At 48.8% G+C, this 27888-nt stretch overlaps 1 protein-coding gene across 1 annotated transcript; it reads left to right on the forward strand.

The window, feature by feature from the left end:
* The first annotated feature begins 141 nt into the window (after positions 1-141).
* Positions 142-27634, forward strand: CPNE9 (copine family member 9). Its single transcript, XM_050778637.1, has 21 exons — positions 142-377; positions 908-948; positions 1070-1116; positions 1211-1314; positions 1785-1821; positions 2039-2041; positions 2311-2387; positions 9612-9675; positions 9796-9899; positions 10364-10468; positions 11959-12000; positions 12334-12409; positions 12518-12571; positions 13012-13073; positions 14102-14148; positions 15078-15259; positions 15524-15651; positions 23747-23849; positions 24461-24518; positions 24908-24981; positions 27233-27634. The coding sequence occupies exons 1-21, from the start codon at positions 310-312 to the stop codon at positions 27416-27418; spliced, it is 1662 nt and encodes a 553-aa protein (XP_050634594.1). The 5' UTR covers positions 142-309; the 3' UTR covers positions 27419-27634.
* The last annotated feature ends 254 nt before the right edge of the window (positions 27635-27888 follow it).

The following is a 27888-nucleotide window of genomic DNA, read 5'->3' on the forward strand; positions in this document are numbered from 1 at the left end:
ACCAAGGTGTGGATTGGAGTTGGGGGTCGGGGTGAGGTTCCCCGCTGGCTCCAGGCTGCTCCAATGGGGCGGGGGCCGCCCGCAGGGCCGGGCGGGGCTGTACTGCCATCTGGAGCCGCTGCCGCCGGCGGCCACTGTCAGGGCACGAGCGGCGGGAGCGCACGCAGGGCTGGAGGGAGTGCAGCCGCCGCCGCCGCCGCCGCCGCCACCGCCACCGCGGCACATGGGCCGGCCCCGCCGCTGCCGTCGCCCCTAGCCCCAGCAGCCCTGGTCTCGCAGCCTCCTGCGGCTCGGGTCGCCCGACCAGCCATGTCTCTCGGCGGAGCCTCCGAGCGCAGCGTCCCGGCCACCAAGATTGAAATTACCGTGTCCTGCCGGTGAGCGAGCCGTGCTGGGGAGGGCTTAGGCACTGGCACTGCCCCAGCCCCAGCCAGACGCGGGGCTCAGCCCGGGCAGGGGCTAGACCCCCAGGGGAGAGGCGAAATTGGCTGGAAAATCACAACTGATGACAGGGGAGTTGCTGGTGGGATCGAGAAGGTGGGGGGGGGGTCTTCTTGGGCAGCCCCACCCTGAAAAAAGGGCTCAGCCTGCGGGTTCAGGGGGTGGGTTGCAGGTATCCGGTAGGAGCTCGGCCCCAAGAGGACAAAGTTCTGGGGCAAGCCCTCTTTCCTGGGCCCTTGGAGACAGTGTGGGTGCGTTCGCGTCCAGTCCGCAGAGCCACGGTTCCTGGACAGCGATTTCCGGTGCTGTCCAGAGTGCTGACAGCGCGGACCCCAGCTGGGGGTAGTCATGGGGGACAGAGGTTTGATGCGGGCCCCATACCTCCCCTCAGTGCCCGGCTCAGAGCTGACTCGAAGCGGGCGGGCTTCAGGATGATCCACTCTGTCTGTCTGTTGCTTTTCTCTAGGAACCTGCTAGACCTTGATACCTTCTCCAAGTCCGACCCCAGTAGGCGGCTCCAGGACCGGGAGGGGGAACTTGGGGTCTGGGCGCGACTCAGGGGCGGGTGGAGTCGGGGCCAGGGGTGCAAGCCGACCTCACGTCCTTCCCTCCCCGCCCCCACCTGCAGTGGTGGTGCTTTACACGCAGAGCCGGGCCAGCCAGGAGTGGCGGGAGGTGAGTCCCAGAGCCCCCTCCCGGCCCAGGGCGTCGCCCGGGAATCCCCTGGGCGTCTGCACGTCCCACGCTGACCCTCCATCCCCCTACCCAGTTCGGACGGACCGAGGTGATCAATAACACGCTGAACCCAGACTTCGTGCGCAAATTCGTCCTGGACTATTTCTTTGAGGAAAAGCAAAATCTGCGCTTCGATGTGTGAGGCCCCGCCTGGAATTCTGGCTTGGCCCGCCCCCGACCTGGATCCGCCCGGAATTCTGGCTGGCCCCACCCCCGCCTCGCCTCCCGGCCTGGTTCTTCCCGCAGGCCTCCCTCCCATTCTGAATGGCCCCCTCTAGCCTGAGTCCTGCCCTTCTGTGAGATGCGGTCCAGTTCCGTCCCCCGCTCTGGCCCCGCCCACAACTCTGCTCCTATCGCAGCTCCACCTCAGGCCCGACCCCTTCCAGACAACCCTGCCCCCAGCAGCCCCTGACTTGGCCTCGGCCCAGGCTTGACCCTTTTACTCCTCGGCCCACCCTGACTCCTCCCCCAAAGGAGACCAAAGCTGAATTCGGGTCCACAGCCACCCATCCCGCCACCCAAAATTTTCACCAAGACTCGGTGCCCGACCCCCTTCCACCCTCTCCCCCACCCAGCCCCACCCCACACCGGTTCCACTCTTTTCCTAGGTACAACGTGGACTCCAAAACCAACATCTCCAAACCGGTGAGCAAACGTTTACTCGAGGGTTGGCAGAGCGCAAAGGATGCACTTAGATGTGTTCAACGACTCTTGGAACTCCTCCTAACCCTCGACCCAGACCCCATCTTCTTCAGGCCCCCAACCCACCCTCCTGGTCCCTCTCCTCTTGGCTGAGTGTCCTGCCTGTGCCCCCTACTCACTGTTCCTCTTCCTTCTTGGCTGCCACTACTGGGAACTGCAGAAGGTGAGACTGAATGGGGCTGGGCAGAGGCTGGGGGTGGGGGTGGTGTTGTGGAGAACAAGCTTGGACTGATGACCCACTATGAGACAGAGATTGCTCGCAGACCCCTTCTTTCACACCCCCTCCAATAAAGCCCATGCAGGGTGGTGGCTCCTGCACCACTCACTTGCCTGGGAACTGCCCTGGTCCTCCTGTGCAGGAGCATCACTGGGGCTGAGCTGGGACTCAGCACTCAAGAGCTTCTGGTCTCGCTGACTCCTTGTCCTGCATAGGATTTCCTGGGACAAGCATTCCTGGCCCTGGGAGAGGTGATCGGAGGCCAGGGCAGCCGAGTAGAAAGAACCCTCACGTAAGTTGAATGGGAAGGGGTGTGGGAGTGGGGTGGGGGCTTCCAAATTCTCTGTCCCAAGGATGCCACTGACTGATAGCAGTGGAGGCTGGGGTTGCCCCTGGTCAGGAGCCTGCACTGGCTCCCATCACCCTCGTAGAAAAGTCCAATTTCCAGTGCTCTGCCCGAGTCACTCTCAGGCCTCATATGTCTTTTCCTTCTTTCTCTCTCTCTTCTCTCTTCTCTCTCTCCCCCCTCACTCTTTTTCTAAATCTGATTCAACCTTTAAGGTCCACTTCCAAGCCCCTCTCCACAGGGAAGCTCCCCCGGAATAAATCAAATCCTCAGGAATTTCCATTACATTCACTCACTAAATATGCATTAGCATGTTTTATATCCCACACCCTGCTCTAGGTACCAGGGCTTCATTCATTCCACAAACACTATGTATACATACCCTATGTCAGCCACTGGTAAAGGGGATTAGCTTGCAATGGTAAACAAAACAAAGGTTCTTGTCCTCAGGGGGCTGATACTCTGGTTGTGGGGGTACAAAATAGACATAAGTAAATTACATACTAGATTAGACAATATTAAGTGCTATGGGGAAAGAGACAAAGTAGAGCAGAATAAGGGGAACTGGCAATGCTGGGTGAGTGGGAGGTGCAGGATTCAACAGTGCAGTTGAGCAGGCCTCATGGACAGGTAACTGTGGAGCAACAACCTGAGGGAGGTGAGGGAGTCAATGGTACAGACATGTGGAGGAAGAATGTTCCAGGCAGAGGAGACTGCCAGTGCAAAAGCCTGGCACATTCAAAGTACAGCAAGGAGGCCAGTGTGACTGGAGCCAGGTGACTGGGAGGCAGGAGGAAGTGAGGTTGAAGAGCTAACAGGGCCTTGCAGCGGACTTCCACCTTTCCTCTGAAACGGGAGTCACTAGAGGGTTCTGAGCAGAGGAGTGACATGATATGGCTGCTTGCAAAAGATGGTGCTAGCTATGGGGTTAAGAAAAAACCTTGGGGACCAGGCGCGGTGGCTCATGCCTGTAATCCTAGCACTTTGGGAGGCCAAGGCAGGTGGATCATGAGGTCAGGAGATAGAGACCATCCTGGCTAACACGGTGAAACCCTGTCTCTACTAAAAATACAAAAAATTAGCCAGGCGTGGTAGCGGGTGCCTGTAGTCCCAGCTGCTCGGGAGGCTGAGGAAGGAAAATGGCATGAACTCAGGAGGCAGGGCTTGCAGTGAGCCGAGATTGCACCAGCCTGGGCGACAGAGCGAGACTCCGTCTCGAAAAAAAATTAAAAAATAAAAAAATGAAAAAAAAAGAATAAACCTTGGGTGGCCAAAGGTAGAAGCAGAGAGCCAATGAGAAGACTCTGACAGTAATCCAGGCTGCTACCAGTGAAGGAGGGGAGAAGTGGTCAGATTTGGGATATATTTTAAAGGTGGAGCTAACAGGTTCCTGACAGATTGAATATGAATGTGAGAGGAAAAGAGGAGTTGAGGACAATACCAAGGTCTTTGGCTTGAACAACAGGAAAAATGGAATTGACACCAACTGAGATAGTAGGGAAAAAAAAAAACAAAGGAGAGCCAAGCATGGTGGTGCACACCTGTAGTCCCAGCTACTCAGGAGGCTGAGGTGGGAAGATCACTTGAGCCCAGAAGTTTAAACTCCTGGGCTCAAGCCTGGGTGACACCCCAAGCTGGGTAACAGAGTGAGACTCTGTCTGTGGACGAAAAGACAAAAAAACAAAACAAAACAAAAAATGTGAAGGAGAAGCAAGTTGGAGGAGGAATTCAATCAAGAGTTCCATCTGACATGTTGAATTTTATGTTTTATAAATATATAAAATGTTAGACATCCAAGTGGAGGTATCAAATGAGTCTTGGATGTTGGTTTTGTTGTTTTTTCAAGACAGGCTCTCACTTTGTAGCCCAGGCTGGAGGGCAATGATAGCTCACTTCAGCGTCAAGTTCCTTGGCTCAAGGAATACTCCCACTCAACCTTCCAAGAAGTCAAGTAGCTGGAACTACAGGTGGATGCCAGCAGGCCCAGCTAATTTTAAAATTATTTTTTGGGCCGGGTGCAGTGGCTCAAGCCTCTAATCCCAGCACTTTGGGAGGCCGAGACGGGCTGATCACGAGGTCAGGAGATCGAGACCATCCTGGCTAACACCATGAAACCCCACCTCTACTAAAAAATACAAAAAACTAGCCGGGCGAGGTGGCGGGTGCCTGTAGTCCCAGCTACTCGGGAGGCTGAGGCAAGAGAATGGCGTAAACCCGGGAGGCGGAGCTTGCAGTGAGCTGAGATCTGGCCACTGCACTCCAGCCTGGGTGACAGAGCGAGACTCCGTCTCACAAAAAAAAATAAATAAATAAATAAATAAATAAATAAATAAATAAATAAATAAAATTAGTTTTTGTAGAGACAGGGGGCCTCGTTGTGTTTTTCAGGCTGGTCTTGAACTCCTGACATCAAGTAGTCCTCCTGCCTTGGCCTCCCAAAGTGCTGGGATTACAGGCATGAGCCACTGAGCCCGGCCTTAGATGTTAACTTTAAAGCAATGCTATTAGATGAGATCACCAAAGGAGGGGAGGAAGGACTGGCAAAAAAGAAAGAGGGAGACGAGAGAGAGAGAACCAAAGGCCGAGGCTCCACAAATTGGACCTAAAAAAGAAGACTGGGCCGGGCGCGGTGGCTCAAGCCTGTAATCCCAGCACTTTGGGAGGCCGAGACGGGCGGATCACGAGGTCAGGAGATCGAGACCATCCTGGCTAACACAGTGAAACCCCGTCTCTACTAAAAATACAAAAACTTAGCCGGGCGAGGTGGCAGGCGCCTGTAGTCCCAGCTACTCGGGAGGCTGAGGCAGGAGAATGGCGTGAACCCGGGAGGCGGAGCTTGCAGTGAGCTGAGATCCGGCCACTGCACTCCAGCCTGGGTGACAGAGCGAGACTCCGTCTCAAAAAAAAAAAAAGAAGACTGAGAAGGAGCAATTAATGAAGTAGGAGGAGAACCAAGAGAGGGTGATGTCATCGAAGCAAAGAGAAGGGTTATCAAGAAGAGAGTTACCAACCACGTCAAATGCTGCTGCAGCTCAAGTAAGATGAGGATTGGGAATTGGGCATTGCATTTAGCAAGGTGAAAATCCCTGTTGACTCTTACAAGCATAGTTTTAAAGAAGAGGTGGAGGTGAAGAGGATGGAAGACGGAGGGAGTCAAGGCATCTGTCAAGGAGTTTTACAGCAAAGGGGAGAAGAGAAAAGATGTGTGACCAGGCACGGTGGCTCACACCTGTAATCCCAGCACTTTGGGAGGCTGAGGTGGGTGGCTCACTTGAGGTCCAGAGTTCCAGACCAGCCTGGCCAACATGGTGAAATCTCTACTAAAAATACAAAAAAATGGCCGGGCGCGGTGGCTCAAGCCTGTAATCCCAGCACTTTGGGAGGCCGAGATGGGCGGATCACAAGGTCAGGAGATCAAGACCATCCTGGCTAACACAGTGAAACCCCGTCTCTACTAAAAAATACAAAAAACTAGCCGGGCAAGGTGGTGGGCGCCTGTAGTCCAGCTACTCGGGAGGCTGAGGCAGGAGAACGGCAAGAACCCGGGAGGCAGAGCTTGCAGTGAGCTGAGATCCGGCCACTGCACTCCAGCCTGGGCGACAGAGCGAGACTCCGTCTCAAAAAAAAAACCAAAAACAAAACAAAACAAACAAACAAACAAAAATTAGCTGGGAGTGGTGGCGCATGCTTGTCATCCCAGCTACTCAGAAGGCTGAAGTAGAAAAATCGCCTGAACCAGGGAGGCAGAGGTTGCAGTGAGCCGAGATCATGCTACTGCACTCCAGCCTGGGCAACAGAGGGAGACTCTGTCGCAAAAAAAAAAAAAAAGAAGAGAAGGGAGAGGAGAGGAGATGAGAGGAGTGGAGGGGAGGGGAGGGGAGAGGAGAGGAGAGAAGGAGATGTGGCTGAAGCAGGAAGAGAGGTCAAGAATACGTTTTTATATTTATATATATATATATATATATATATATATATTTTTTTTTTTTTTTTTGGAGACGGAGTCTCACTCTGTCACCCAGGCTGGAGTGCAGTGGTGTGATCTCGGCTCACTACAAACCTCTGCCACCCTGGTTTAAGTGATTCTCCTGCCTCAGCCTCCCGAGTAGCTTGGATTATAGGTGCCTGCCACCGCGCCCGGCTAATTTTTGTAGTTTTTTAGTAGAGATGGGGTTTCGCCATCTTGGCCACGCTGGTCTTGAACGCCTTACCCCGTGATCCACCCACCTCGGCCTCCCAAAGTGCTGGGATTACAGACGTGAGCCACCACGCCTGGCCAAGTTTATAATTTTTTAACACGAGGCTGGGCGTGGTGGCTCACACCTGTAATCCGAGCACTTCGGGAGGCTGAGGCCTCCTAAAGGTGAAGGCAGGTGGATCACCTGAGGTCAGGAGTTCAAGACCAGCCTGGCCAACATGGTGAAACCCTGTCTCTACTAAAAATACAAAAATTAACTGGGTGTGGTGGAGCGTGCCTGTAATCCCAGCTACTAGGGAGGATGAGGCAGGAGAATCACTCGAACTCAGGGGGCAGAGGTTGCAGTGAGCCAAGATCACACCATTGCACTCCAGCCTGGGTGACAGAGCGAGACTCCATCTCAAAAAAAAAAAAAAGAAAAAAAAATTTAACATGAGATAAATTATACCACATTGGCTGGGCGTAGTGTAATCCCAGCTACTCTGGAGGCTGAGGTGAGAGGATCACTTGAGCCCGGGAGTTCAGGACCAGCCTGGGCAACATAGTGAGGCTCCATCTCTACAGAAAAAAAAAAAAAAAAGGAAAATTATACTATATTTACACATTGATGGGAATGACCAAGTAGAAACTGAAAAGTTGATGTAATAAAAAGAGGTGAGCATTACTGAAGTGATGTTCCTGTGCAGACAAGACAGTATGAAATATAGTACACAGTGGAGGGATAAATAGGCACAAGGACAGTTCATTTATAGCAACGGTAGGAGTCACACTTGTGTGGGTGAAGATACTGGTGGCAGGGTAGGTGTGGTGGTGGGTGGACATTCTCTTCTGGTTGCTTCAATTTTGTTCAGTGAGTAGGAAACAAGGTCATTGGCTGAGAATGCGGATAGGGGAGGAGGCTTTAAGGGTTGAGGAGAGAGAAGGAGTGAAACTGCCATCTACCAGAACTACCATCTACCAGAGAGTGAAGGGCCTTGGGACGTATAGTATGACTCCAAGGCAACAATAAGGACCCTCTTGAGGTCTGCAGTCATGCATTTGAAAAGAGACAAGTTCGCATAATTGTGTTTTTGTCTGGCCATGTTCAGTTTCACAGGTACAGTATGGGTTAGGCAGAGTTAGGCTTAACTAGAGCTGTGGTTCTGCCAAATAAATATATCGAAAGTGAGAGAAAAGGCTGGGCCAGTGGCTCACACCTGTAATCGAAGCACTTTGGGAGGCTGAGGCAGGAGGATCTCTTGAGGCCAGGAGTTCAACACCAGTCTGGGTAACATAGCCAGACCTTGTCTCTAAAAAAGTAAAAATTTAAACATTAGCCAGGTGTAGTGATGTGCACCTGTAGTCTCAGCTACTTGAGAGGCTGATGTGGGAGGATCTCGAGTCCAGGAATTTGAGGCTTCAGTGAGCTATGACCGTGCCACTGTACTCCAGCCTGGGTAACAGAGTGAGACCCCAACTCTTAAAAAATAAAAGTGAGAGAAGGAAAAAAGAGACAGCATGCAAGCAAATGATTATTATAATCACTGACCGGAATTCACACTGGATGGATGAGGTGGTAAGGGAGAACATTAAGGAGGCAAAGAATAGTGAGGAGGCAACAGGATCAACAATTCATTGGTCCTGGATGTGCAGGTGAATTATTATTATTATTATTATTAATATCATTATTATTATTTTGAGACGGAGTCTCACTCTGTCAACCAGGCTGGAGTGCAAGGGCTTGATCTCAGCTCACTGCAAACTCTGCTTCCCGGGTTCAAGCAATTCTCCTGCCTCAGCCTCCCCAGTAGCTGGTATTACAGGCGCCCGCCACCACACCCAGCTAATTTTTTTTCTTTTTTTTTGTATTTTTAGTAGAGAGAGGGTTTCACCATGTTGGACAGGCTGGTCTCGAGCTCCTGACCTCAGGTGATCCTCCAGCCTCGGCCTCCCAAAGTGTTGGGATTACAGGCGTGAGCCACCACGCCCAGCCGTAGGCGAATAGTCCCTATTCTCATCACGTTCCCTCTTTGTAAAGCATAAAGAGTCAAAGATCAAAGGAGCCAAAGAAATAGTTCAACTCTCATTCTAAGGATAGGGAAAATCACATAGCAAGTTAGAGCCAGGACTGGAATCCAGGACCCTCCTGACCTAGTTTTTTCTCTGCTACATTTTGGATCCCTTTGGGAATCAGGGTTCACAGGCCCAAGGTCTCTTGGGGGTCCTTGTATGCACCGTTCAAACACATGGAAGTGTTCCTTCTAGGGTCAGGAAAGGATAAGGTTTCCCTTGTCTTTTAAATCTCCCTCTCCATGGTCTTCAGAAAGTACATCAGCTTTGACCTAACAAACCAGCCCTTTGTCCCTGGGTCTGGACAGAAGTTCTTCTCCCTCATTCAGTATCGCTACAACCCACTCTATTTACCTAGTGGCTTTGACATTCCACCTCCCCCTGCCCCCATAGCTCCCTGCGGGCAGTCTAGCAGAGCTGGAGAGTGCCAATTGCCCAATTCATGTCTATCACAGCACCCGGCATATAGTAGGAACCAGGGTTGGCTTTGAAGAATACAACTAGCTCATATCTATAAAGCTTATGAGTTGATTTTCCTTCCATGCACTCATTCAGATCTCTTCACAGCCCTGACAAGTCATCATGATTCCCATTTCACAGAGAAAAAAACTAAAGCTGAGGAAGGGGAAATAACTTGCCCAGGGTCACACAGCTTAACAATCATAAAATCCACTGACTCTAAATCCCTTGTCTTTCTCATGCTACTTTTGTGAGATGTTCACCTAAGCTGTTCTAACCCCTTTTTACCAGACTGCAGACCCCACCCAGTCAAAGTGAGGCCCTTCCTCACCAGAAGGCACTCAAGACAAAAGGGACTGTCAGTAAATGGCAAACTGAATCCCCTGGTCCACCTAACCCCAGACTGGCCACTCAATCCTTGTTGCCTACCCTCCCTCCTCTCACTAAGAGGCTTTTTCTGCTTCCAGGGGTGTACCAGGCAAGAAGTGTGGGACCATATTGCTGACTGCAGAAGAGCTTAGCAATTGTCGGGTCAGTAAGGGCCACATGCTAGACCCAGGAGCTCCCTTCTCTCCCCACAAACCCTTTAATGGACTCTCTGAAGGCTATGGGCAATTTGGGTGTCACCAGCCCAACTTCATCCATCCCTAGGACATTGCCACCATGCAGCTGTGTGCAAACAAGCTGGACAAGAAGGACTTCTTTGGGAAATCAGACCCCTTTCTTGTGTTCTACAGGAGCAATGAGGATGGCACGTGAGTCACTGCCATCAGGGCTCTTAGGCTGGGGTGGGGCATGTGCTTAACAAGTGGGGTAGGCCGGGCACAGTGGCTCAAGCCTGTAATCCCAGCACTTTGGGAGGCTGAGACGGGCGGATCACGAGGTCAGGAGATTGAGACTATCCTGGCTAATACGGTGAAACCCCGTCTCTACTAAAAAATACAAAAAAACTAGCCGGGCGAGGTGGTGGGTGCCTGTAGTCCCAGCTACTCTGGAGGCTGAGGCAGGAGAATGGCGTAAACCCGGGAGGCGGAGCTTGCAGTGAGCTGAGATCCGGCCACTGCACTCCAGCCTGGGTGACAGAGCAAGACTCCGTCTCAAAAAAAAAAACAAGTGGGGTAATCTCAGGAATCTCTGAGAGCATCCGGTTCTGTCTCTGGATTCAGTCCTACCCCCAGGCACGAGATAAATTATACCAATCCTTCCCACTCCCCTCCAGGTTCACCATCTGCCACAAGACAGAGGTTGTGAAAAACACACTGAATCCTGTGTGGCAGCCCTTCAGCATCCCTGTGCGGGCTCTGTGCAATGGAGACTATGACAGGTTGGCTCTGGCATAAGCTGGGGAGTAAGGAGCCAAGGACATGCCAGTGGGGTTCCTGGGCCCAAGAATGATAGTAGAAGTATCATAATAGCATTGGAGGGTCCTGCTCAGTGAGATAGAGTTTGCGGCATGAGGTTGGGTGATGAGGTTGGATGGAGAGGCAGATGGATGGCCACACAGATGGATAGGTGGACTATCCAGTGATGGATCGACTGATGGATGGAATGGTAGGTGGATGGGTAGATGAAAGGGCAGATTAACAAATGAATAAGCAGGTACATGGATGGATCGTTGGATGCGTAAACTAGCGAATGGTTGGATATGTATGTGGATGGATATATGAGTGAATTGGTGGGTGGGTAGAGGGGCAGATAAATGAATGGATAGCAGATGAATGGATAATTGGACTGATGATGGGTGGATCTGTGGATATACAGATGATGGGTGATTAACGGATGGATAAGCTGATGGATGGGTGGGTGATAAATTGGTAAATGAGAGTTTGATGGATGACTGGGGAGGCAGGAGGATGAACAGAAAAGCAGGTGGAATACAAAAAGATAGGTTGAGTGACAAGTAGATTGATGGTTGGATAGATGAATAGATGGCAAATGGATTAATGGATGGATTTGTAGGTGAATTAGTTGATGGGTGGGTATAAATTAGATGGATAGGCCAACCAAATGAATGAGTAAATGGGTAGTATAAAGATAGATGGTAGGTGGAAGGGTGGAAGAATGGATGGGCACATACATGAGTAAATGAATTGTTATGCTGATGAATGGATAACTAGATGGGTAGATGTTATATAGTTGGGTAGATAGACGGATGGATGCTTGCATGCCTCAGTGAGTCAGTGAATGGCTAGACGTATAGTTAGGTGGCCAAAGAGATGAACTGATAGGTAATTGGACTGGCAAATGTATAGGTAAATAGGTAGCTAGATGGATAGACGGATGGTTGGATGGGCTGATATACTGATAGGTAGACATATGGAATGATTTAGGCATGACAGTTAAGAACAAAGTCTTTGGAATCAGGATGCCTGGGTTTAAATCTCAGTTCAGTCGTTTACTAGCTATGGGATCTTAGCCAAATTACTTTTTTTTTTGTATCTCAATTTCCTTATTCCAAGATAAGAATAATAGTACCTACTTTATATAGGGTGATTGTTAAGTTAAATGAGACAATCCGTGAATGTGCTGAGAACAATGCCTGGAATACAATAAGGCTCAAAGTAGTAAAAAAAACAACCAAACAAAAAAAGTGCTAGTGGTACTAACCACAGTAGTATTAACAGGGGTAGGTGGTTGGGTACAGGCACGGACTGATGAATGAATAGACAGGATGGGAGGTAGGTTGAAAGATGAACAACTTAATGGGAAGACAGATGGGTGGATGGGGAGATGATATGTGTGTGGTTAAGTGTATGAGGGTGTCTCTGGGATTTATCATACACACCCAGCATATGTTTGTCTCCTACATTTCAGAACCGTGAAGATTGACGTGTATGACTGGGATCGGGACGGAAGGTAGAACTGCCCCACATGGTCCCTTCTCCTGTACTTGACCCAAGCAGTTCTCAATAATATGTTGTACATTCACTGAGAACCCCAAAGTAGCTTTAGGAGCCAGGAAAGGGGATGATAAACACCAGTGTCTTGGGTACAACTGATCTCCCCAATTGTCTCTCTGGACACTGTCTCTTCCCGTTTTTCCCCTATGTTTGGCCTCCCTTATGGCCCCAGCACTAGGCTGCCCTGCAGCCTAAGTAGGGGCTTAGGATAGAAGGAATAAAAGATTCCATTCAGGTCTGGTTCCAAACCAGCAGCAGCTGCTGCTTAGCCACACCCACCTCATTGCAGCCACGATTTCATTGGTGAGTTCACCACCAGCTACCGGGAGCTGAGCAAGGCCCAGAACCAGTTCACAGTATATGAGGTGAGCATTCCAGCCCTCTCCAGATCACCCAGGCCCTCCATCCCAGTGTGCTGAGTCTGCACCTCCCTTCCTTTGTTTCTCATCATCACTGTTACCTCCTCCACTTAGGTACTTAACCCTCGGAAGAAATGTAAGAAGAAAAAATATGTCAATTCAGGAACTGTGAGTGCTCCCTAGAGCTGTGGCCCTCCCTGGATCCTTCCGTGTCTGTCCCCATTGACACAGCATGAGAAATATTGAGGGCAAGGCAAGACAGTGGGCAAGATTACCTGGAATAGTAATACTGGGCACAAGGAGCACCATTTAAGTTTTTGTTTTTTCTCACTCAGGAAATTTTTCTGATTTTACTCTTTTGCAGAATAAAAGAAAAAAACCTAAGTTGTATTTCCCAATTTAATATACTTTTGGAAATCCAACTATGTTTCTGACAGCTTCCCCTTTTTCCCTGTCAGAAGTTGAACAGGGTGGGGCTGACTGGGGAAGCAGGTGGAATCATGTGCCTCTCATCACGTGCCTCTTTCCAAGCCCCTATATGCCTCACTCCCTTCTGCCAACCCAACTGCCTTTTCCAAAGTGCCAGGGCTGCCTATTCTGTCCCACAGGTGACGCTGCTCTCCTTCTCTGTGGACTCTGAATTCACTTTTGTTGATTACATCAAGGGAGGGTGAGTCACAGGCCAAGCTCTGGGCTGAAAGGCCGGCAATAAATTACTCCCAGTTCTGATCTCCAGGTTTCTTATTTATGAATGGTCAGGGTCCAGTGAGACCATGTAGATAAACTTTAAAACACTTGGCCAACTACAAAGTGCTCTGTAAAATGCAGAATACTGCTCCTCTTAGTTCCCTTCAGGGGGCTGCTTTCATTCTCGGCTTTCGGCTCCTCCCGGGAAGACGGCTCCCAGACCAGTGGTCTTCATTGGTGGCCCCAGTAACTTAATTGGGGCACGAATAAAGTTATAGTCAGGCAAGACAGAGAGGTAGAGACAGAGGGAAAAGCCAAGCAGACTATAGGGGACATTCTGTTTGGTTTGGTGGAGGCAGGAAGACCTGGGAAAGGTACTTTGCTTCTCTACACTTCACTTTTCTCCTGTGTAAAATGAGGATTTTTTTTTTTTTTTTTGAGACGATGTTTCACTCTTGTTGCCCAGGCTGAAGTGCAATGGTGCGATCTTGGTTCACTGCAACCTCCGCCTTCGGGTTCAAGCAATTCTCCTGCCTCAGCCTCCCAAGTAGTGGGGATTACAGGCATGCGCCACCATGCCTGGCTAATTTTTTTTAATTTTTAGTAGAGATGGGGGTTTCTCCATGTTGGTCAGGCTGGTCTCGAACTCCAGACCTCAGGTGATCCGCCTGCCTCGGCCTCCCAAAAGGCTGGGATTACAGGCGTAAGCCATGGCGCCCAGCCAAATGGGGATATTAATTACTACTTCAGGGCTATAGTAAGGGTTAAATTAAATGACCTATAATACACCTGACACACAGCAGGCATTTAATTCTGCTACCTAAAGTGTGGTCCATGAGCTAGCAGCATCAGCATTACTTGGGAGTTTGTTAGGCTCCACCCAGACCATCTGAATCAGAATCTGCATTTTAACATGAGCCCCAGGTGATCCATATGCACATTACTGTTTGAGAAATAGTGAAGTAATAATTATTAGTTCCTCACTTCTCAATTCATCTGCTTCCCCAACAGGACACAGCTGAACTTCACAGTAGCTATTGACTTCACGGCTTCCAATGGTGAGACATGGATAAGTGAAAAAGGGGGAGGTGGGAAGGGACTTCTAAGGGAGTCATTAGGAGTTGGTCTGGATTCCTACCTAGGAATAAGAGTTTACCTACCCAAGAAGCACAAACTTAGGCAAAACCCAGCCAGGAAAATAGAGTACAGAAAAATAGATGGGTAGATGGATCACAGAGGGTTGAAAGGATATATAGCGCAACAGGTGGATGAGTAGGCTGATGGATGAGAGAAAAAGGGGGTACAAGGAGAGATGGATAGGTGAATAGGTAGTGAGTCTTGAATGAATGCATAGATCCATGAACAAATGGAGTGGGTACATGGGTTGGTGAGTGAGTATAATAGGTTAGCCAAGTAAGATGCATGGATGGGTATGTGGGTGGACAAATGGACCAAAGTTTAAGTTGGGGAAATAACAAGTAATTAGATAGAGGAAATGCATGAGTGGATAAATCCATATGAGAACAGACAAGAGAATGAATGGAATGGAGAGGGCTGGCTAGCTGGATGGATAAAATAATACTGCTCTACAGATGGATGGAAAATGAAGAAAAATGGCAAGTAGACAAGTGGGTAGATGGGTGGATGGATGGATGGACTGACGGATGGATGAGTGGGTAAGCAAGTAGCTGCATAAGATAATGGAGAGACTGGTGGATAAAGATGTATAAGTAGACTGAAAGATAGATGTATGGCCAGGTAGATGGGTGGATGGATGTGTGGGTAGGTAGGTAAATGGATGGATATAGCGATGGGTAGGTGGACAGATGGATAAATGAACAAATGGATGATTGGGTAAAATAAGGAGGGAGGATATGGGCAGAGGGCAGATAAATGGATATAGGTGGATGAATGCACACAAAGATAAGCAGGTGAGCAGATGGATGATCCAGATGATCATGAGGCTGGGGTTCCTGTGTCCCTACAGGGAATCCTCTGCAGCCTACCTCCCTGCACTACATGAGTCCCTACCAGCTCAGCGCCTATGCCATGGCCCTCAAGGCAGTGGGAGAGATCATCCAGGACTATGACAGTGACAAGCTCTTCCCAGCTTATGGCTTTGGGGCCAAGCTGCCCCCAGAGGGACGGATCTCCCACCAGTTCCCCCTGGTATGGTATTGGCCAGAGCTTAACCTCCATGCCCTGGCATCTGGTTCACCCAAGTTGATGATTTTGTTCTGTTTACATTTCTTCAAAGGGCATGTAGAGGAACAGGAAGCTATGAGAGGATAGCAGAGCAGGGAGGGGAGCAGGGCTGGGTTTGGAGGGGAGCATGAAAGGGACTGATGGAAAATGGAAGGAGTGAGCTGGAATCAGAGCACTCCTGGATGTACCCTGCATGGGCTCAGCCTGGCAGGGCATATTCTTTGACAGAACAACAATGATGAGGACCCCAACTGTGCGGGCATCGAGGGTGTGCTGGAGAGCTATTTCCAGAGCCTGCGCACAGTGCAGCTCTATGGGCCCACCTACTTTGCTCCTGTCATCAACCAAGTGGCCAGGTAAGGGAACTGGGTGGAGGTTGGGGGAAATGAGGGGACCCGCATAAGGGACTGACTCCCCAAGTACAGTCAGGAGCACTCTAAGTAATGTGGGATGATTTAAAGTATACAGGAGAGGCCAGGCACGGTGGCTAATCCCAACACTTTGGGAGACTGAGGCAGGAGAGTCACTTGAGCCTAGGAGTTCAAGACCAACTTGGGAAATATAGTGAGACCCCATCTCTTTTTTTTTTCTTTTTTTTGAGACAGAGTCTTGCTCTGTCACCATGCTGGAGTGCAGTGGCATGATCTTAGCTCACTGCAACCTCCACCTCCCAGATTCAAGCAATTCTCCTGCCTCAGCCTCCCAAATAGCAGGTATTATAGGTGCATGCCACCACGCTCGGCTCATTTTTGTGTTTTTAGTAGAGACATTTCACTATGTTGGTCAGGCTGGTGTTGAACTCCCAACCTCAGATGATCTGCCTGCTCAGCCTCCCAAAGTGCCAGGATTATAAGCATAAGCCACCATGCCTGGCCCTTTTTTTTTTAAATTAAATATGTAAATTTTAAAAATTAAAGTATACAGGAGGATGTGTATAGGTTATATGCAAATACTACACCATTTGATATAACAGACTTGAGTACTGAGGAGTTTGGTATCCACAGGGGTCTTGGAACCAATCCGCTGTGGATGCTGAGGGATGACTGTACCTTATTATGGGGCAGAAAAGGCGTCAGCAAATTACCCTAACCCCACTGCCTGAAAATGACAACCCGGGGCTTGAGTTTGGGTAAGAGAGAGAAGAGCCTACAGCACTGTGGTGAAGGCATAAGTTTTAGCATCAGACCTGAGTGTGATCCTAGCTCCACCATTCACTAACCATGTGACCTTAAGCAACTTAGCCTCTTTAAGCATCCGTTTCATCCCTGTAAAGTGGTATGATAATGGATGACAACAGCAGCTTCCTTATAGAGTTATTGCAAGGTTAAAATTAGATAACAGTATAACAAGTATTAGCACAGTGTCTGGCCCATGGTACATGCTCAATAAATGATAAGTTAAAAACTAGAAGCATGACTGTCCAAGTTTTCAGAATAAAAATATACAAAGCAGGCTAGGCGCGGTGGCTCACGCCTGTAATCCCAGCACTTTGGGAGGCCGAGGCGGGTGAATCACAAGGTCAGGAGTTTAAGACCAGCCTGGCCCAGATGGTGAAACACCGTCTCTACTAAAAATACAAAAAAGAGCCAGGCGTGGTGGCGGGTGCCTGTAATCCCAGCTACTCAGGAGGCTGAGGCAGAGAACTGCTTGAACCCGGGAGGCAGACAGTGCAGTGAGCCCAGGTCATGCCACTGCACTCCAGCCTGGGCGACAGAGCGAGACTCTGTCTCAAAAAAAAAAATACACACACACACACACACACACACACACACACATAAAGCAAAGCAAAGAAAACCCAGATCATATATCAAATGACTTTAAAAACCAGAGGGTATTAAAATAAATTTAAAACAAATTTATGAAATGACAGAACTAAAACCAAACATATGTCAATAAACATAAATAAGCTCTGTTTGACTTTAAAAAAGAAAAAGATTATTTGATTGAATAAAAAATAAGCAAACCCCACTTTATAGTAAACAGAAGAAAACCAGCTAATACAAAGCCCCTCAGAAAGCTTAGAAGTAAAAAGATGAAACAAAAAGGGAATAAAAGTGAAAGGATTTCAGTGAGATTTATATGTCACATACTTTTTCCCCTAGCAAAGATTTATTTGTTTATTTTTTTAACTTTCCTTTTAAGTTCAGGGGTACACATGCAGGTTTGTTACATAACAAACTTGACACATGGGGGTTTGTTGTACAGATTATTTTATCACTCAGGTATTAATTCTAGTAGATTTGTTTATTTTCTAATTTGCAGTAATGATAATAGATTCTTTAATAATAACCGTACAAAATTTCAATAGAGAAATGAAGTAAGAAATCACCCTGAATACTGCCCATGGAATGTGGATGTACATACAGTTACTTTCCTTATGCATCCATAATTATAGTCAAGTTATTATACATATAACATTTCACTACTGATTTTTTTTCCCACTAATACTGGAACCTGATCATATTTTTGTTGTTATTAAGCAGACTTCTTAAATATTATCTTATGCAACTACACTAATTCAAAATTTATTCATTCACTTAGTAAACATTCAGTAAAAGGGCAGTGTATCATGAGTGTGGGGTCTGGAGCCAGACTAGCCAAGTTAACACACTGGTTCTATCACTCACTAGGTGTGGCTTTGGTCAAGACTCTTAACCTCTCTGTGCCTTATTCCTCATTTGTAAAATGAGGAAAGTAACAATGTCTACTTCATAGGGTTGTTGTGAGAACTAATTAATATATGTCAAACACCTAGAACAGTGCCTGCCACATCATAAATACTATAGGTGTTCGCTATTACTGTTACTATTATTATCATTATTACTATTCAAAGGGCATCTGCTGTGTGCTCAGTTCTCTGCTGGGGCACTGAAGATTCACAGATGAAGCAGATCTAGTCCCTGCCCTTGGGAGCTCCCGCCTTGGTGCAGGAGACAGAAATATAAATAAATAATTACCTTCTGTAGACCAGAGCTTCCCAGACTTTTCTAGCAAGTCGCCTGTCGGCAAAGGCAAGCGACAGCGTCCCTCTGGGGGAATCTGGGGGCATAGCTGAAAGCAGTCAGGCTGAAAATGCCTTTGAAGTTTCCGTATTCCATCTTAAAAATTCATGCAAATTTTATATTCTTCTCACATTGCGTCCATGTTTAATTTAGGGAAAAAAGGTGTTTTAAGTGTACTTATAGTCATCTAGCTTTATCCAGCAGATCATGCAGTGAGAACCCACTTAGAGGAGCAGACAGCCCATCTTGGTGGGTGGAGTAGTATCCTAGAGGGAGGGGGTAGGGCATAGGCTCCAGTACCATAAAGGGGACTGCTCAGCTAGGTCTAGAGGACAAGGTAGACTTTATCAGAGAAACAGAAGTAGAGCAGGCCTGGTAGAAGGAATGGCATGTGAAAAACAGAAGAATGAAGGGGCAAGTTCATGAAACAGTAAAGAGTTTAATATGACTAGAGTGTACACTGTGTACAGAGGACTACACAGAGAATGGCCTTGGGATAAAGAGTAAGAGAATCAAGAGCTCCAGTTTTAGGCTCAGCTGATCAGGCATGGGCTTGGACTCCAGCTTCATAACCCCTTGGGGATGCTACTTAATGTCTCTAAGCTTCAGCTTCCTCATTTTAAACATAGGAACCTTTTTTTTTTTTTTTTTTTTTTTTTTTTTTTTTTTTTTTTTTTTTTGAGACGGAGTCTCGCTGTGTCCCCCAGGCTGGAGTGCAGTGGCGCAATCTCGGCTCACTGCAAGCTCCGCCTCCCGGATTCACGCCATTCTCCTGCCTCAGCCTCCTGAGTAGCTGGGACTACAGGCGCCCACTACCGCGCCCGGCTAATTTTTTGTATTTTTAGTAGAGACGGTGTTTCACCGTGGTCTCGATCTCCTGACCTTGTGATCCACCCGCCTCGGCCTCCCAAAGTGCTAGGATTACAGGCGTGAGCCACCGCGCCCGGCCGGAACCTTTTTTTTCTTTTTTTTTTTTGGAGATGGAGTCTTGCTCTGTCACCAAGACTGGAGTGCAGTGGCATGATCTCGGCTCACTGCAACCTCCGCCCCCGGGTTCAAGCAATTCTCCTGCCTCAGCCTCACCAGCACCTGGGATTACAGGTGCGCACCACCATGCCTGGCTACTTTTTGTATTCTAGCAGAGATGGAGTTTCGCCATGTTGGCCAGGCTGGTCTCGAACTCCTGACCTCAGGTGATCCACCCCCTCGGCCTCCCAAAGTGCTGGGATTACAGGCATGAGCCACTGCACCCGGCCATAAAAATAGGAACTTTTAAAGTGCCTACCTTATAGAATGGGGGTGAGGATTAAATTAGATCATGTATGGCCGGGCATGGTGGCTCACGCCTGTAATCCCAGCACTTTGGGAGGCCGAGGCGGGCGGATCATGAGGTCAGGAGATGGAAACCATCCTGGCTAACACGGTGAAATCCCATCTCTACTAAAAAAAGTACAAAAAGTTAGCCGGGCGTGGTGGCGGGCGCCTGTAGTCCCAGCTACTGGGGAGGCTGAGGCAGGAGAACGGTGTGAACCCGGGAGGCGGAGCTTGCAGTTAGCCAAGATCACACCACTGCATTCCAGCCTGGGAGACAAAGCAAGACTCTGTCTCAAAAAAACAAAACAACAACAACAAAAAAACAAATTAGATGATGTATGTCAAGTATACATCTGTGATTTTGATGATCACAATGGACTCTGCTGTTTCCCACTCTACAGCCAAGTGAGGCACAGACTGGCTTCTAGCCACTCACCCATTTTCTCAGCTAACTTCCAGATAAAAATAGCCTTGAAAATGCAAGGCATCTACAGGGAACCAAAGATGTACCTCCTGTGCCCCCAAACCCTTGCATTATGCCCACTGTCTCCTCTCTTCTATAGTTCCTTATTTATTTATTTATTTATTTATTTATTTATTTATTTATTTATTTTTTGAGACAGAGTCTTGCTCTGTCGCCCAGGCTGGAGCGCAGTGGCCGGATCTCAGCTCACTGCAAGCTCCGCCTCCCGGGTTTACGCCATTCTCCTGCCTCAGCCTCCCGAGTAGCTGGGACTACAGGCGCCCGACACCTCGCCCGGCTAGTTTTTTGTATTTTTTAGTAGAGACGGGGTTTCACTGTGTTAGCCAGGATGGTCTCGATCTCCTGACCTCGTGATCCGCCTGTCTCGGCCTCCCAAAGTGCTGGGATTACAGGCTTGAGCCACCGCGCCCGGCCTATTTATTTTTTTAAGAGCAGGGTCTCACTCTGTTGCTCAGGCTGGAGTGCAGTGGTACCACTGTAGCTTACGGCAGCTTTGAACTCCTGGGCTCAACCGATCCTCCCTCCCACCTGAGCCTTTTAAGTAGCCAAGACCACAGATGCATGTCACCACGCCAGGCTAATTTTGTTATTTTTGGTAGAGACAGGGTCTTGCTACATTGCCCAGCTGGTCTCAAACTCCTGGGCTCAAGAGATCCTCTGATCTCATCCTCCCAAAGCACTGGGATTTTAGATGTGTCACCAGGTCCAGCCTCTCTGCCATAGTTCTACATGTAACTCCTCGTGTTTTGCACTTACCCATTCTCTCTCTCTGGAACACTTTTCCCTTTACCTTCCTACCCCAATCACCACCTGGCTAAACCCAACCCATTTTTCAGGTACTTAGGTTAGATGTTACATCCTCAAAGCCCTAACCTCAGTGCATTTTAGTAGTTTAAGCCTCTCTCTCCCCAAGGACAATATCCTATTCTGCTCCATGCTCAGCACCCAGTTTGGTGCCTGATACATAGTAGGTATGCAGTTGCTATTTGTGAAATGAGTAAGTGACAGGAAAAGGTCCCAAGCCAGGTCTCTGAGGAGGCTGGGACCAGAATTCAGGAAGTGGGTAGGGGATGTAAAGGAGAATCATGGCCGGCTGCGGTGGCTCATGCCTGTAATCCCAGCACTTTGGGAGGCCGAGGTGGGTGGATCACTCGAGATCAGGAGTTCAAGACCAGCATGGACAGCATGGTGAAACCCTGTCTCTACTAACAATATAAAAATTAGCTGGGCATGGTGGTGGGCACCTGTAATCCCAGCTATTCAGGAGACTGAGGCAGGAGAATTGCTTGAACCCAGGAGGCAGAGATTTCAGTGAGCTGAGATTGTGCCATTGTATTCCAGCCTGGGCAACAGAGCGAGACTGTCTCAAAAAAAAAAAAAAAAAAAAAAAAAAGAGGATCATGACCCACTCCCACTCTGGGCCCTGGGCAAATTGAGCCAAAATTATTTTATTACTTTATTTTTATTTTTATTTCAGTTGGGGTCTTACTCTGTCTCCCAGACTGGAGTGCAGTGGTGCCATCATGGCTCACTGGGCTCATGCAATCCTCCTGACTCAGCCTCCTGAGTAGCTGAGACTATAGGCACATGCCACCAAGCCCAGTTAATTTTAATTTTTTTCGTAGAGACCAGGCCTCACTATGTTGCCCACGCTGTTCTCAAACTCTTGGTCTCAAGTGATTCTCCTGCCTCAGCCTCCCAAAGTGCTCGGATTACAGGCGTGAGCCTCCCCACCTGTCCCCAAAGCTATTTTATAATTCTACGCCCTCTCTGTGCCTTTCCTCACATTTTGAGATCAGGTTTCAATACAGCACCATCCAATAGCACTTTCTGCAATGACGGAAAAGTTCTGTATCTGTGCAGGCCAATATGGTATTCACCAGCCACATATGGATATGGAGCACGTGAAAGTAGCTAGGGTGGCCAAGGAACTGAATGTTTAATTATATTTAATTAATTTAAATTTCAATAGCCACATGCAGCTAAGGCTACCTTACTGGACAGCACAGCTCCATCCTTTCCAATCTGCACAGGACTGGAGACTGGAAGTCAAGAGACCAAGGTCTCCCACTACCTTTGTGCCCTCTCTAGGTTTTTTTTTTTTTTTTTTGAATATGCATAATAAAGGGACTGGACTCAATAACTTCTGACATCCTTTTCAAGTGGAAAAAAAATCTTGGCTTCAAAGACTGGTGAGAGAAGGAAAAGGAGCTCTGGAAGCAGCTATTAGATTGACCAGGGAAGGACTGCACGGGGCCCAACAGCCCAGGCAATGAGATGTGGTCGGCAGAGAGGAGAAGGGAGAGAGAAATGTAGGGGAGAGGGAAGCAAGGAAGCCCTCAGCCTCTGCTCTTGCTCGTGTATAAACATCAAAATCTTGCCAGGGGTTGATAAACCCCTGTGTGTCTAAGCTCTGTGCTTCCTCAGCCACATGGCCCACTCTGCCCTCAATTTCTGACCTCCACACAGGGGAGTTGTCGTTTAGCCCCACTCTAGTGCCTTTGGCCTTACTGTTCCCCCTTCCTAGAAAGATCCTCCTCCTCTTTCATTTAGCCTCTCTATCCTCAAACATCACTTCCTTAAAGAAACCTTCGCTGACCTTCTGGGTCACATCAGGATCCCATTTGTTTGTCTATCTATCTATCTATCTATCTATCTATCTATCTATCTATCTATCTATCTATCTATCTATCTATGATAGAGTCTCACTCTTGTCACCCAGCCTGGAGTGCAGTGGCGCAATCTCAGCTCACTATAACCTCCGCCTCCTGGGTTCAAGGATTCTCCTGCCTCGGCCTCCCGAGTAGCTGGGATTACAGGCATCCACCACCATGCCTGGCTAGTTTTTGTATTTTTCATAGAGACAAGGTTTCACCATGTTGGCCAGGCTGGTCTCAAATCCTTGGCCTCAAGTGATCCGCCCACCTCGGCCTCCCAAAGTGCTGGGATTACAGGCATGAGCCACTGCACCCGGCCAGGATCCCCTCTGGCACCCTGTCATAGCAGTGTCCCTTCCATCACAGCACTCATCACAGTGGTAATTTTACACATTTTTGTGTGATTCTTGGATTAATGTCTGCCTCACTCAAGAGGGCTGGGATGGATTTATTTTTTCTCCTCATGTATCTCCAGTGTCTACCATAGTAAGTGTTCAATAAATATTACTGAAGGCAGGCTAGGCACGGTGGCTCACGCCTGTAATCCCAGCACTTTGAAAGGCTGAGGCAGGCAGATCACTTGAGGTCAGGAGTTTGAGACCAGCCCACAACATGGTGAAACCCCATCTCTACTAAAAATATAAAAATTAACCAGGTATGGTGGCACACACCTGTAGTCCCAGCTACTCGGGAGGCTGAGGCAGGAGCATCATCTGAGCCTGGGACGTGGAGGTTGCAGTGAACCGAGATCGCACCACTGCACTCCAGCCTGGGCAACAGGGTGAGACTCTGTCTCAAAAAAAAAAAAAGGTGTGTGTATATATATACATATATGCAGGCAGGGGCAGGCTGCCAGGTCTGGGGAAGGAGCATGCGTTTCAGAAGCCCCAGGTCTTGCCCACTGCCCACACAATGGCTGTGGAAGCTCTGGGGGTAAGGTATTCCTGTGGCCTGTCTGGCTTTCATCTGGATTCTGATTTGGCCTCTCATCCAGGGCTGCAGCCAAGATCTCTGATGGTTCCCAGTACTACGTTCTGCTCATCATCACTGATGGGGTCATCTCTGACATGACACAGACCAAGGAGGCCATCGTCAGCGTGAGTCTGAGGAGGAGGGCTTGGCAGGGAAGAGTAATGTCAATACTGTGAAGGGGCTGAGATTTTATCCTACTTGCAAGCTAACAAGTTAGCCTGCCAGTTTCATGGATGCTGGCAGAAGACACAAGACTCTTGGATTAGAGACAGAGGACTTTGATTTCCAGCAAAAGCAGTAGCTGGAGTATTAGCATTTGCTTGAATTCTCTAAGTCCCAGTTCCCACTGGATGATGTGAAGTGGGACAGATGACACTTGCAGCCACTGTGGGTTGCATTACAGAAGAGGAACCCTGAGCTTAGGGAACTTGAGTCTTTTATAATGGACAGTAAGCATGCTTGCCTTTTGTTCCAAAGATCTCCAAGGAGACCTTGTTTTAAAACTATATTGGACAGTATGCAAATATGCCCTCTGCTCTAGAGGAAAATACTGTATTTTTCAAGGCTGCTTGATATAGAAACATCCTTCAAAAAGTAGTCCGGGGCAGAGAGAATCAATGCCTCTGCTTACAAAATGTGCAGAACTATGACACACATACTCAGAGAACTGTCTGCCAACAGTCACCTCCCTGGTGATGGCTGCTTGCCCCAACCGTTCACCCTCTTTCCCCCACAGGCCTCCTCATTGCCCATGTCTATCATTATCGTCGGTGTAGGACCAGCCATGTTTGAGGGTGAGTAGGAAGGGGTGTCCCTGAGTGGGACTAAGAACTAAGGAGAAAAGTGGGAGGGGGTCGGGTACTTGGGCCTGCCTCCCAGAAGAGACAAGGTAAGATACCCCTGTGTGAAGCCTTGGCCAAGTCACAGACCTTCTCTGAACCTGTTTCCTTATCAGAATCAAGGCTGATGATACTAATATTTCCCCTGGGGTTCCTGGGAGGACGGGCTGCCTGGGAGGCATAATAATAATAATAATAACTCCATAACAAAGCCTGATATCTGTAGGACTTGATCACAAGCATTAGGCATTCTTCTGATGACTCCAAAGGGGAGCTCAAAGGGAGGGGGCAACATGGGGGTGGGGCTGGAGAGGCCAATCAGCTGAGGGGTGTCTTTTCTGCAGCAATGGAAGAGTTGGATGGTGACGATGTGCGCGTGTCCTCTAGAGGACGCTACGCAGAGCGGGACATCGTTCAGGTAGACCTGACCTGGGAGAGGTTGCGGAGCTGAGAGGCACAGTGAGAAGAAGAGGCTAAGTTGGGAGCCACTCACACTTACTGCCTTCTCAGTCTCCTACTTTTTTCCCCGTCACTCTTTCATCCTTTCTCATTCATTGAATACATCCTTTTTGATAAATAGGAAGGTTGCTGCAGCCTTGGTGCATCCATGGTGTAAGTCGGGAGGTCCCCAAGGCCCCTGCCCTCTAGTGGAGGCAACCAACAATAAATAATCACGCAAATAAATATCTCATTAGATTGTGATAAGTACTCCAGAGGAATAGCAAATGCCACTGTGAGAGCCTGTAACAGGGACCTAACATAGGTACAGTAGTCAGGAAACGGTTCTTTAGCTTGCCGAGACCAAAGGGAGGTGATAAGCATTACAGGGAGAGGAGCAGCATGTGAGAAGGCTCTGAGGCCCAGAAGAACTGGCCCAATCAACAAAAATGCAGAAGCTAGGGTAGCAGGATCATACTGAGTGTGAGGAGGGAGGCAAAATTTGGGGGTTTGTTATAAAAGAATTGGAAAGCTCTTGAAGGATTTTACATAGGGGAGTGAGATGGCATTTTTTTTTTTTTTTTTTTTTGAGACGGAGTCTCGCTCTGTCGCCCAGCCCAGGCTGGAGTGCAGTGGCGCGATCTCGGCTCACTGCAAGCTCCGCCTCCCGGGTTCACGCCATTCTCCTGCCTCAGCCTCCCGAGTAGCTGGGACTACAGGCGCCCACAACCGCGCCCGGCTAATTTTTTGTATTTTTAGTAGAGACGGGGTTTCACCGTGGTCTCGATCTCCTGACCTTGTGATCTGCCCACCTCGGCCTCCCAAAGTGCTGGGATTACAGGCGTGAGCCACCGCGCCTGGCGAGATGGCATTTTTAAAAGGATCTCTCTAGCTGCTGCATGGTGGGTGGACAGTAAGAGGGCAAGAGAAAAGGCAAGTAGACTCATTAGTGAGGAAGCCTTTGAAGTAGTAGAGGGCGGTGATAAAGATCTAGCTGGAAGCAGTGGGGAGGGAGAGAAAGTGGCAGGTTCAAAAGATATTTAAGAAGAAAATGTTACAAGACTTGATGATTAGATGATGATGGGGAGTGAGGGGGGCTGTAATCCCAGCACTTTGGGAGGCTGAGGCAGGTGGACCACCTGAGGTTGGGAGTTCGAAACCAGCCTGACCAACATGGAGAAACCTTGTCTCTACTAAAAATACAAAATTAGCCGGGCGTGGTGGTGCATGTCTGTAATCCCAGCTACTCGGGAGGCTGAGGCAGGAGAATCACTTGAACCTGGGGGGAAGCGGAGGTTGCGGTGAGCCGAGATCGCACCATTGCACTCCAGCCTGGGCAACAAGAGTGAAACTCCGTCTCAAAAGAAAAAAAATAAATAAAAATAAAACATAATTTTTTGAAAAGAGGTCATGGATGGATATATACATTTGGCAGTCATTAGGAAACAGATTTTCTTTTGTTTTTTTCTCCCTTATCAGCCCCTCTCCCCCCATACCTTATTTCTTCTTCTCCGCTCCCCAAGACCCTCTCCTAGGCCTCTCTCTCTTCCCAGCCCCTTCTCACAGACTCCTCCTCCTTCTTGCCCCAACTCCATCTCTCTGGCCTCCTCCTGTTCTCAGGATCCCTTCTCCCTGGTCCCTGCCCCTTTTCTCCCCTGATCCCTCCTTTCCAGTCTCCCTCCCTACCTCCTGGCCTGCTCTACTTCCTTCCAGGGAACAATTTTTAAAGTCATGGAAGTGTATGAAATCATCCAGGAAGAGAGCTGAGAGAGAGAAGGGACCAGGTTTAGAGAGCAGGTAGACCCAGAGGAATGGTGGTGGGAGTGGGGAGCTTCAAGAAAGGTAAGCAAGAAGCCAGAAAAGTGTGGTGTCAAGAGTGGGATGTGTCCAGAAGAATTATGGTCAAATGTAATGGAAAGCTAAAGAGAAGTCAAGCAAGATGAGGACTAAAAATTACTGTTCACTGGACTGATTTAGAAACACAGGGCCACTGACGACATCAGCAAGAGCAGTTTCAATGGCCTGTGTGAAGCCAAACTGGAGTGGGTTGAGGGTGGAAAAAAAAGTAGGTGGAGAGAAAGCAAATGTACAAAACTGTTCAAGATGTGGGGAGGGAGATACTATGATAGTTGGAAAGAGATGCTGGAGATCAAAAAACAAGCCTCCCAGCTGTACCCCCATGCCCTCTCTCCTGGTCATGGCTTCTCTCTTCTTGTCTGTGCCTGACCCAGTTCGTCCCATTCCGAGACTATGTTGACCGGTCGGGGAACCAGGTGTTGAGCATGGCCCGACTGGCCAAGGATGTGCTGGCCGAGATCCCGGAGCAGCTGCTGTCCTATATGCGCACCAGAGACATCCAGCCTCGGCCCCCACCCCCTGCCAACCCCAGCCCGACCCCAGCTCCAGAGCAGCCCTGAGGATTCCACATATCCAATGCCTCACAGTCTGCTCGTCTGCTCACCCACTGCTTCTGCTTTAAGCCAGAGGCACCTGGAACCCTGGACCTCACTGGGAGGACCAACTTGGAGGATCGATGCTGGCTGATAAGCCCTCCGCCTCCTTGCCTGCAGAGGGCCTGGCACTATCACCACCTCCCTGCCTTCATGCCAATAATAAAGCTGATCTTCACTCCACCTCTGTCTCATGCATACTGGGGAAGGAAGACTATGGGACCCAAGGACTGGGGCCACATCAAGAAGGGGGAAACCAGGATGGCTTCAGCTAGATTCATCCCCATCCTAACACGTTCATCCAATCACTTCTTCATACATTCTTCAAAGACTTTAATAAGTGAAACTTGGTATGTTTTCCTCAGGAGAGAGGCCCACAGTTGTTTTTTTCTTTTTTCCATAAAATCCGAATCCTGCACATGGCCCAAAGTTTTCAC

This window comes from Macaca thibetana, chromosome 2, assembly GCF_024542745.1.
Source record: "Macaca thibetana thibetana isolate TM-01 chromosome 2, ASM2454274v1, whole genome shotgun sequence".
Classification (NCBI taxonomy): domain Eukaryota; kingdom Metazoa; phylum Chordata; class Mammalia; order Primates; family Cercopithecidae; genus Macaca; species Macaca thibetana.